Genomic DNA, 12,031 nt, shown 5'->3' on the forward strand with positions numbered 1-12,031 from the left:
AAGGCTCTGAAAAGAGCAGCAACAGACCTGGACCACACACGGATTCATTCCTGGCCTAGTCCTTGGATCACCTATCTCCCCTGCTAAGGGCACAGGGACCACAAGGCTCATTGTCCAGGTGAGGTGGTGAGGACAGAAGAGAAAGTACAGCAGCTCATGGCCATTTAACCCAAGAGTAGGGTCTGGAGCCTGGACCTATAGATTTCTATTAAGGAGATGGAGGGAGGGAGACTTCTCTGGGGGTCCAGTGGTTAAGCCTCTGAGGTTCCAGGGCAGGGGGCTCCAGTTCCATTCCCGGTCAGAGACCTAAAATCCCTCATGCCACCCAGCAGAGAGGGCAAAAAAAAAAAAAAAAGATGGCGGGGCTGGCACAATCACCTGGAGCACCACAGAGATGGTCTTCTCACGCACCTTGGCTGCCCGCCATTTGCACTAAGTGTCCACCTTGAGAAGGTTTTCTGCACAGTAGGTCTGGAGAGAAGAGTAGAAAAGGCAGTGTTAGGGTTCAGAGATGACAGCTATGACCCAGTTCTCAGATGACTCTGAGAGTTCTCTCAAGCCCTCTGACATCATCCAGCTTGTGGTTTCCTTATTAATCCCCGCACACTCTGGGCTTTGGGGAAGAGTGGACACATGTGTATGATTGTCTGAGTCCCTTTGCTGTTCACCTTAAACTCTCACAACACTGTTATCTGGCTATACCCCAATACAAAACCTTCCAGTATGAAAATAATAAATCCCCCCACACTCTACCTGGAGTCCCCTCCAACATTTTCCCCTGGAAATTCACCTCTGCTCCTTCCCAGGAAACAAAACACCCTGCTTTTCTCTCAGCAAATTCCTCTATGCCACATCTCTCCAGAATTCCCTATGGCCTCCCAGAAATTCTCCCATGACACTCCTTAGAATTCCACAAAGTCCCCTCTGTGAAAGAAAAACCAAAACGAAGGCCTCATTGCTACAAGTTTTCTCTAAGATTGACCCCGGGAGCCACACTGGAATTCTGACCAAGCCGGTCGCAGCTACAGGGCAATCTGATCTTTGGACCACTTATTGTATTCACAAAAGCATCCAGAATATGCGCCAGAAACTCAAGGTACTCATCAGACCCTTACCCTCCAGTAACTCAGGGCAGCTTCTTCTTTAAAGTCAAATATTTCTTTACGTGTATCACAGTCAATTAGAATTCTCTCCACACGACTTTAACAACCTGCCGACCTCTGTCCTCATAAGCCCCTGATTCCCTTTGCCAATACTCCGTTTATCGGAATCTCTGTCTCCCAAACTGCAATTCTTAAGAACCCCACTCAAGCTCTTTCTTGGCACCCCGCAGACGGATTATTTTTCCACACCTTTCAGACTCCCGAAGTTCTCCTAGAGCCCCTGACGAATTCCTTTACTTCTTCCACCCTCCCCCACGCCAGTCCCTCACCGAGTCCTGGCTACTGCAGGACACCACATGGCGGAGGCGGATCTCCGGCATGTCAACGTCGTGTGGGCTTCGCCTGACCCAAAAGATGCATGAAGAGCTGAGTCTGGGGGGGGCTCCCAGAGGGTGCGCCCCGTGCGGCCTTCACTGCGCAAGCGCACGAGGCTCCGGCCTCTCAAACCGCGGCGCGCCTGCGGTTACGTCACCACTGCGCATGCCTAGTGTGTCTGCCCGCAGCCCAAGGCGCCGAGTTCCCTAGCAAAGAGCTTTCCCGGCCTCGCTGGGGCCAGGGGTCTCTCTAGCCCCTGCTCCTGGTCAATTTCACACCAGGATTTCTAGCAACCGGCTTGGCCTGCAGGATTGGTCCCCAGCAGAAATTCGCCATCCTCAGCGCCCCAACTGAAGCCTCGAAAGCAAGAGGCCAGCAAACTTGAGTGGATTCTTTCAGGAAGCCGGGAGCCTACCGGAACAAGATCCCCCTCCATGGCTGGCTGGCTGGCTAACCTCCCCACGCCCAACACAAACACACACACACACACACACAAACACTAACACACACACATACACACACATGAGAAAAATCTCTGATCCCTGAAGATCAGGCCTGAGGTAGACAGTGTTAAAGGACCTCAGTAAAACACAAAGTATGTGCCCGAGCCAGACACACACCCAGTCTTGACTGCTTCCAACCATGCCTCAGTTTTCCAGTGTGAACTCCTACGATCCCCATGCCCTGAACAAGCACCCCTCTGTTCAGTCTCCGAGAGACCCAAGTGCATCCTGGGTTGGGGTCGGAGATGGAGACAAACCAAACACGGAAAAGCGAGTATGAGCCAAGCATGCCGTGGCGGAACAAGCCTGGACTTGCTTGGCGCCCACAGGTGGGGCCTCAGCAACATTGGGCACCTCCTTGGAAAAGGAGAGAACGGGGTGAGGGTGCGTACCTGAGTCCTAGCAGCTGCTCTACCCTAAAGGAAACAAAATGACCTGATTCTGATCTTAGGCTTCAGGGAAGATAAAAGAGGGTGAGGGCAGGGCGGTGGGACCAGATGCAAGAGAAGATTGGAAGACGAGATGCCTGGGGCTGCATGGAGGAGGGGCCTGGGCACAAGATGCCACTGCTCCTTTTGGATTCTGGTTCGGTCTCCGCCACTCAGAGCTGCAGAGACCTACCCCCAGGGCTTACATCATCATTTCTAAGCCTAGGGGTAAGGTAGGTCCAGACCCGCCCCTTCTCAGCTCCCTATAAGAACAGCTGGGGACCTGGGAATGCAGGGTCAGTCATCCATCCATCATGAAGCCTTCCATGAAACCTGAGACCTTCCTGCTGGCCTCCACCCTGCTCTGCACCCTCCTGGGTCTGGGTAAGTGACTAGGGCTCTGGATTCCTGGGACCCTCAAAACAAGGAGTATGAGAGAACATTCTGCCATGTCCTCAAGGGAGAAGGGGAAGAGAAGGTGTCCTGGGACTGAAATTCATGGAGAAGGCAGAGGGTAAAGGGCAGAAAGCCTGGGTCCCCAAGGGAGGAAGAGCTAAAAAAATGTGGGTTTAAATCTCTGTGAAAGGATGGGTTTGGATGGGTTCTGCTCCCTGTATCCCAGGCAGTGTCTCCAAATAAGACACCTACATTCTGGAAAATCAGAGAGTATGATTAGTATTTGTCATTGGTATGAAAAAACATGAGGCGAGGGTGAGAGATTTCCTTCCTCCCATGACTCTAAGGAGCTCAGGTCCCCAGTGTCCTCCTCCCTCAGATATAGGAGTTCAGGCAGCTCCACTTTCCCCAGGACCTTTCCAAGTTACCTTCTGTCTGGACCCCCGCTGCCTGCTCTCTCAAGACCAAGGAGTCCAGGCCCTTATCCTCTTAGTCCTCGATCTTTCTTTTTGACCTGGGATGCAAATCCCCTCTCAGGTACCCCTGCCTGAGCTCCCACTGCCTACCAGACTCAGACAGCCTGGTACCCACACGGAAGGTGATCCCACTCCCGAGAACCAGGTGGACGGGAAGGTTCACACAAGTCCATGAAGGACTTCCCCTGTGCTTCAGTGCAGAATCTGCCTGCCAAAGCGGGGGACACGGGTGCAATCCCTGGTCCACGAAGCTTCCACATGCATTGGGGCGACTAAGACCCTTCACCACAACTACTGAGCTCATGCTCTAAGCCTGTGCTTTGCAACCGGTGAAACCAACACAAATGAGAAACCCAGAACCGCAACTAGGGAGTTGCCCCTACTCAACGCAACTAGACAAAAACCAACAGGAAGCAGGAACCCAACACAGGCAACAAGAGAAAAAAGAAAATTAAAAATATTAAAAAAAAATTTTAAGTCCATGGAAAACTTCAGCAGGACCCCTCAAGGTCCCTTAGCTTTATCAGCGGGTCTAGCATCCCACGTCCCCAGCCTTGTAATTACATAAACTTGCTCCCTGATCGGACTTGCTTTCTGCCTTGCCCCAGAAAGCAGCTTTGCTCTCAGGACCATGGCATCCCTGCCGAGCTTCCAACAGATCCCTATTCAGCGGCCACTGTCCTGCCCTTGAATAAACAGGGAGACACCAGAACTTTTCCTTCAGAACCCTCACCCCATCCCCGTCTGGATTCGGGAGTCGTGGCCCACAGACTAAGGCGCCTTTCACTAGAGCCCCGCTCTCTAACTGCAGGGTACCCGCTAAGCTGTGAGGTGTGTACCAGTGACGGTCCCAACTGCAGTGGAAAACTGCAGACTTGTGCCCCGGATGAAGACTCCTGCATGGTTGTCTTGACTGAGAGCAACAGAAGTAAGTGGGCAGGGGCTGGTATCAGATGCTGGGGAGGTGGGCGGCAGATACCACCATGCATGGGGAGGAACCTTTGAGTGATGAGTATGTCAGGAAAGAGGGAAAGGCAATCTCGAGGTGGGTGTTGAACAGAGAATCTGGTGGAATGACGGAAACCACTATGGCCAAGGATTTCTGAAGATGAGACTCCAAAGAGAGGAGGAGGAGGGGCAGATACAGACTTTGTTACCAAAGAGGGAATTAGGAAAGCAAAGGACATGGGGGAAGAGAGAAATCCAGAGAAGGGGAAATGTGATATGTAAAAGGTGAGGGGTGGGTGTACAGCAGACTTGGGTGAGTTGCAAAGAATGTGATCAGGTTGATTCTCTTGGGCTGCGAGGGGTCTCCCAGAGATGTGGGATGTTAAGCTATTGTTCCTGAAGAGAAAGCGGGAGATACGGGGGCTGGTTTGAGTTGGGTGCAAGCTCAGTTGTGTCTGACTCTTTGCGACCCCATGGAGTGTAACCCACCAGGCTCCTCTGTCCATGGGATTTTCCAGGCAAGAGTACTGGAGAGGTTTGCCATTTCTTCCTCCAGGGGATATTCCCCACCCAGGGATGGAACCTGCGTCTCTTGCATCTCCTACATTGGCAGGGGGGTTCTTTACCACTGCACCCCCTGGTGCTGGGAGGCGGCACACGAGATCCCACCCTTGATAAGGTCATCAGGGAGAAAACGTGACAGGCAAGTCGGATCAGGTTTTCAGGGGTTTCTAAAAGGCCAGCTCACGAGATCCCACCCATGACAAGGTCACGAGGAGAAAGCCTGACAAGCAAGGCAAATCAGGTTTTCAGGGATTTCGAAAAGCTGCCCCCGGCGCTCACCTTAAAGATGATACCTGTCTTTCTGATGCCTGCCTCAACAGACTACTCCCTAATTTCTGTGACACAGCCAGAAGGCCTTCCCCGATCTCTTCCCAAATAAGAATCAATTTAGAACTTTAATCAATAAGTTTCCCTGGTGGTGGTATTTTATGAGATTATCCAGGGTGAACGGAGTGTTTTAATTTAAACTCCTTTGCTGGTAGTTTGTTAGCCAAATATATTTATGCCCTTGGTACTAATATGCATGATTGCTTATAATATCCTAATCATAAAATAGCATAAAGAACCTGATTATATAAAAGCCCTAATAGACATAGAGCATTTTTGAGGGGTGAAGGAGTCCTATTAGAAAACACAAGAAAAATTATTCTAAAAGTAGCTATTGAGTTAACATTTGCTTGCTGTTTTGCTTGCTGTGTTTTTGTTTTAATGTGATAAGATTGTGTTATAGAAACCATTGTTAATATAGTTAAAGATCTAGAGAAATAAGAACTTAGCCCTAGTGTGGTAACAATGAGATGGTTGTTAACTGTCAGCCAAGAGTGCTAGGCAGAAGCTGCCTCACCAAAGTCGCAGAGTCAGTCTGGGATAAACTTCTTAGATAAACGCAACTGACAATTTCTGCAGAAGGATTAATTTTTGTGTTAACAAGGTTATACTTCTACTCTGTACTGTTGCCCTATGAGACTGCTACCTTTAAGTTAAGGTCACCATAGAAACAGAAAATAGGTTTACATTCACCTGACCTGCATAAAATATTAATAGGCCCCAAGGCCAGAAGATAATGTACAAGACCCTCATAAACAAAGAAGTATGCAGAAAACACCCTGGTTTCGTGAAGAACAAGCTGATGTAATGTTAAACTATCTTCCCCTTAGAAATGTACTAATTTAGGGTATAAACCCCACGGTAAAAAAATTCAGCATTGCCAGACTCTGCTGCACCCCCCGTCTGGTGTCTCTCTCTCTCTCTCTCTCTCTCTCTCTCTCTCTCTCTCTCTATCTATCTCCCTCACAGACTTGGCACTATCAAGGCTGGTCTCACGTGTCTTCTCTCTCTCTCGCCGACGCCGTTCATCCTGAGGGTACCACCTGGATCCTGCCGAGGCTGGACCCTGGCACCCTGGGATTCCCAAATTTGTCATAGAGAGAGAGACATATAAGGACAGAGGATCCCTGGGCACAGTCCATGAGGTCGCAAAGAATCGGGCACAACTGAGCCCTACACACCCAAACACGTGGTGTACAGAGCAGAAACCCTAGGCCTGGAGGAGACACCCTAGCTGTGGTGGGGAAGGGGAAGGCCAGGGAGACTGGAAGAGACCACTTCAGGCAAGACCTGAGAGTAGCCAAGGAGGGCAGCATGAGACCATAGGTAGGAAATCTGGGGAGTGACCCTGGGAAATCTGGAAGAGTCTACCTTAGATGGAGAAGGAAATGGGTGTGACAGCAGGTGGGGATGGCGGCCCCATCCCAGCATTTGGTGGAAGGAACTCCAGGGGTCAGGGGAGGGCTGAAGACTGGAAGAGACCATTACAGAGGATTGGGGTTAGTTACAGGTGGTCTGGAAAAGACCACTCCAGGTGTGACCCCTGCAGGATGGCAGTGGGGTGTCCCTGGGGTGGAAGGGGCCACTCTGCAGAGTCCAGCACAGCCTGGGGACAGGGGGAGGATGGGGTGCATACCTCATAATCCATTCAGATGATGCCCCAGGCAGAAAGGGGCTTGAATGTGGGTAGCTGGAAGAGACCTCTCTAGACAGCAGTGGGCTGGAGCTACTATCAGGTGGGGGAGACAACCCAGGGCAAGGGTCCAGACCGGGGGCCACTGAGCCTTCTGCCCACGGCCATCCTGCAGAGGGCTCGTTGGCGGTGACCAGCTACAAGGGGTGTGCGAAATCCAGCGAGTGTGACTCAGGATCCTTCGCCATCACCATGAACACTGAGAACTACATGGGGTCCAGGAGGCGCTGCTGCAAGAACGATGGGTGCAACAAGGAGCCCATGCCCGGTAAGCCCCGGCTGAGCCCCACAGCTGGAGTCCCTCCCTGCCCACCTTCCCCCGCCAGAGCCGGCTGTGAGCACCTGCTCCTGACCTGCCCTGTACTCAGGGACGAGCGTCCTCCTTGCGCTGAGCCTTGGTTTCTTCTACTGTAAACTACAGTATCCAGAGACTTCCCTGCTGGTCCACTGACTAAGTCTCCATGCGCTCTCTGCAGGGGTTTGATCCCTGGTCAGGGAACTGGATTCCTCATGCCGCAGTTAAGATACAATGCAGTCAAATACTGTTTTCTGAAAATGCAGTGTGCATTAGCAACTGGTGTCCCCTGAGTGGTTGTGATGTTGGGAAAGGGACTAACGTCTCCGATTACCTTCCCCTCCACCCTCCTCTTCAGCGATCGTGAGAAACCACACAGAGAATGGCCTTCGGTGTCCTTCCTGCATCGCTGCCTTTTCGGAAACATGCACTTCGACTCTCAAAGCGGTCTGCGTTGGTGAGGAAACCCACTGTGTCGCCGTGTCTGGCCTCGCACAGCCTGGTAAGGGGCACCTGGAATTCGGGAGGAGGGCACAGGGATTCCAGACAGTCCCAGAACTGCAGCCTCATTCTTCCAGATTCTAAGGGAGAGAGTGGCTCCAAAGATCTGGGGGAGAAGGTGCCTGGGGCACGTGACCCTGGACTAGGAGGAGGGAGGCATTGGAGATCCTGACTGATCCCCTCCCCCAGGTATCAAATTTGCGGCCCGGGGCTGTGGTACGGAGACCGCCTGCCACATCAAGCCTGGGACCTTGGTGCCCTCAGGCTCTCGTTTGTTGACCATCAAGAAGACCAGCTGTCGTCCAAGCCCCCAGGCTTCTGGCAAGGCTGAGTGAAGAACTGAGGCCCACGTGGTGTCTGGTCTCCATTCATTGTCAGCTGTGTTTCTAGAAATTTCTACAGTTCCCATGTGTCTATAAATTAAGCAAGTTAACAGAACAATCCTGAGTCTTTGTGATGTGATGCATTTCGGGGAGATGGGATGAGAAAAGCAGGGGTCTGAACCCTTGGGAACACTATCTATGGAAGAAAGAAATGGAAGATGCTACCTCTTCTTAAGGGATTACTTCTTGCTTGGTCCCCATGCTAACTGTTTTCCATGCAGTACCTCATGTCATAATCACAACTCTGTGAAGCTGAAAGTATTGCCCCCATTTTACAGAGGAACACACTGAGGCAAGGGTTGTGGTATCACTTGTCTTCGGTCAAACAGCTGGGAGGGTCAGACTCCAGAGTCCATGGTCACCTCTCCTAGTTAACCTGTTTTTGCCCCAGAGTTCATGTTTGTAAAATGCAGAGATAATAGCTATTACCTCAAAGGGCTGTCTTAAGAGTCCAATGAGAGAACACAAAAAAAGGACTCCGTGCAGTGCCTAGCACATTTAAGGGGCTTCCCTGGTGGCTCTGACGGGAAAGAATCTGCCTGCCAATGTGGGAGACGCAGTTTGATCCCTGGGTCAGGAAGATCCCCCGGAGAACGGCATGAGAACCCACTCCATGATCTTTGCCTGGAGAATCCACAGACAGAGGAGGCTGACAGGCTACAGTCCACGGAGTCACAAAGGGTCAGACCCCACTGAGTGGCTGAGCACCCTGCACTAGCGCCTTGAAGGCAGCGTGGGTTCTGGGACAATGCGTCTGGCCAAAGAGTTACCATCCTAATAGCTGCCACTTCCTCAGTGGCATGTGTGGCAGCTACTAGACTCTGGCACCCATCAGGATAGTCTGGGTTGTGCTACAGTAACAAACCAGTCCCCAAACTCGGTGGTTTAAAACACCAAAGGCGTATTAGTCTGTTCATGCTGAGTAATGTTGTATAACAAACCATGCCCCACTTGAGACTTGTAAAAAGAAACACTCTTCTTCCTATGGGTTTGTAGGTATCTGGGGTAGCTCTGTTTCTGGCTGTGCACTGGTCGGTTTGGTTCCAGTCTGGGAGGGGAACTCTAGTTCACCTCCGTGGGGTTCCGGAGTCTTCTGGATGTGTGACTCCCTGGTTAAAGTCCTTCTCATGGCAGATGACAGGCGCACAAAACCCAAGTGCACCAAAGGTCCCTGCGGAGGTTTGCGGGTCTGCAGGAATTCTATCCTGCACACAACCCCACCACCCCTCCTCTCCAGGGACCCTTAGGTCCTCACCCTCCATCCCTCCTCCCTCTGACCCAGAAGTCTCGGCTTCCAGCTGACAGAATCCCAAGCATCTTCCACCGCCCTGAAACCCAAAGAACAGACCCACAACAGAATTTCTATTTTTTTATTCGCTCCTCCAAGAAATACCACAGGGAAAGCCAACCTTGATTCTCCGGGATTCATGGTTCCTCACCTCAATGGAAACAAATTTATCATTATCCAGACAACTAGGAACATCAGCTAAGCTGAGGAGGCTTTTGGACCTCCTCTGCTTCTGCCAGTAGCAACACCAAGATTCATCTTGTTTCCGCTGATTTCTGCTTTCAAGGGCCTGCCAACATGCAGGTGACCCGTAGACTCACCCTGAGGGCAGCCAGTGCTCCCTGCAAAATGGAGTCTTCGTCTTTTCTATTTAGATGCTCCCAGAGACAGATGCCTTGCTACCAACTTGCTGCCCCCGGAGCCTAAAATTCGACCCTTTGAAAACTCATGATTTAAAAGGCAACCGTTCCAAAAGAGAGTTGTGACACCAAGGGTGCCGACACACAGCTGTGTGAATGAGATCAGCACAGTGGGCGCTGACACATGGAAACAAAGCCGGTCTTGCTTTCTGAGATTTGATCCAGGCAGGAGACCCCTTGGCAGGAGGGTAGACGGAATTTGAAACAGGGAAGCGCAAGGTGGAGAAGTCAGACAGGGTCAAGTCAGAGATGGTGTCAGAGAGGAGGGCACCCTGAGCAAAGGCAAAGAGTGAGACTGAAGTTTGAGCTCCCCGTGTTCCGGGCTTCCAGGAGGGGTTGCAAGGCTATTATTGTGCAAGAGAGAGAATGTGGGTAGAGGCGTGCCTACGTGGGATGCTCACGATAACTCCGCATGTAGATGCCATTTGCTGAGCCACTTGTAAAAGGCCACCCCGATTGTCAAGGGGCTGTCTGGCCCGAGGGCAATGAAGATGGAATTCCTATTCTCCAAGACGGACGAAACGGTCTCCAGTTCTCTCACACAGACCCCAAATCCCTGCTCCACATGGAGACCTTCCACCAGCCATGAACGAAGAGGCAAGGACCTCAGCCCTCTGGGGAGCCAGGAGTTCTGAGACTCCAGAGAACCAGCCTTTCCCCAGTGAAGATTCAAAGCCTATTTTGGATGCAGGCCTATCCCCCAACCCCGGAAACCTATAGCTTATACCCATTGTGGCTCAAAAACCGAAGGATTCCAGCTCCCTGGGGAACCCAGACTCCCCTCCTTCATGTCCAATCCCCAATGGGAAGGAGACTGCCTTCATCAGCAATCAGGGCATCCACCTCCTCCTCCGCAAGGGAACTAGACACCTATTACATCTACGCTTGAGAGACCAAGATAGGCCCCTTCGATGAGTCCAAACCCTCAACTCACTTGAGGAGTTCCATAGTCTGATAGTTCCCAGAGATATCAGGAATCCCATCCCCCAAAGTCTGTTTCCCTTCACGACCCAGGAATCCTGGTGACCAGACGTCACCTACTCCAACCCCTAGTCAGAGCCCTGATTCCCTTCAAGCACGCAAAATTCTGACTAGCCGACCCCTCGCCCCTTGATCTCTCAGGCCCAGACATCCCATGCTAGAGTCTGGACCCTGCGCCCTCTCTAGCCCTGCCTCGGCATCCGCGCGCATCTCCTCCAGCGCCTGCAGCAGGACGCCCTGCGCCGCGCCCCTGGATGCTGTGGGATGCTGGGCACGACTCTATCTCCAGCTGCTTCTCATCAGGCTCCGCCAGCAGGGGGAGGGAAAGAGAGAGAGAGAGAGCGACCGCAAGGCTGTTGGAGGGAGGCGGGCTCTTGCAGGGCACTGGAGCAGCACCTCAGGTGTGCTTTGCGGCCACTTTGGCAGCGGGGGTCGGGGCGGGGTCGCCCAGGTGAGTACAGTTTGTAGCGCCCCAGTACCTGCAGGACTAGCCTCACCACACGTTCTCAGGGTAAGACCAGAACCAGCCGGGGATCACCCCCTCCTCAGGATCTGAATTTCAGCCCAAAGCGTTCACCTCCAAGCTTCAAAACACCCACATTTGAATGAACCCAACCTCTTCCTTTTGTTCCTCCAACCCTAAGGGTGCTGGCTGCTCCTGGCACTCGCTTCTGTGTTCTACCTGCGTCTTCTGTCCTCTTTAGTTCAACGTGGTGGTTTAGTCCCGAAGTCGTGCTGGACTCTGGGATCCCATGGGATGTAACCCGCCAGGCTCCTCAGTCCATGGAAGTCTCCCCGAAAGAATACTGGACTGGGCTGCCCTTTCTTTCTCCAGGAGATCTTCCCACACCAGGAATCCAACTTGTGTCCCCTGCAATGAAGGCAGATTCTATACTGACTGAGCCACCTCCTTACTAATTCCTGATACTAATTCTCTGGTAAACTAACTGGTGTGATTTCAGCCTCCTGGTGGGACCCAGACTGATACAATGGGTAGCACTGATGTTGGTGTCTGCCTTGTCACTGATTCCAGGTGGCACAGAGCTTGATTTTCAAAGGGCTGTAGGTGGTGGGAATACTTTGGCCATCAGATGTGAAGAGCTGACTCACTGGGAAAGCCCCTGATGCTGGGAAAGGCTGAGGGCAGGAGGAGAAGGGGGTAATAGAGGATGAGATGTTTGGAAGGCATCACCGACTCAATAGACATGAATCGGAGCACACTCTGGGATATAGTGAAGAAGAGGGAAGCCTGGCGTGCTGCAGTCCATGGGGTCTCAGAGAGTTGGACAGGACTTAGCGACAGAAAGACAATGTGGTGGGAGCAGAGGGAAAGGGAAAGAAAGCATGGGCC

The 12,031-nt window shown here is 52.0% G+C and overlaps 1 protein-coding gene across 1 annotated transcript; it reads left to right on the plus strand.

The window, feature by feature from the left end:
* The first annotated feature begins 2,723 nt into the window (after positions 1 to 2,723).
* LOC133051351 (phospholipase A2 inhibitor and Ly6/PLAUR domain-containing protein-like) lies at positions 2,724 to 7,944 on the plus strand. The gene is made up of 5 exons (XM_061135829.1): positions 2,724 to 2,793; positions 4,093 to 4,209; positions 6,929 to 7,081; positions 7,467 to 7,610; positions 7,799 to 7,944. Exons 1-5 carry the CDS (start codon positions 2,724 to 2,726, stop codon positions 7,942 to 7,944), a joined length of 630 nt encoding a protein of 209 aa, XP_060991812.1.
* Positions 7,945 to 12,031: the final 4,087 nt, after the last annotated feature.

This window comes from Dama dama, chromosome 4 (assembly GCF_033118175.1).
Source record: "Dama dama isolate Ldn47 chromosome 4, ASM3311817v1, whole genome shotgun sequence".
NCBI classification, from domain to species: Eukaryota; Metazoa; Chordata; class Mammalia; order Artiodactyla; family Cervidae; genus Dama; species Dama dama.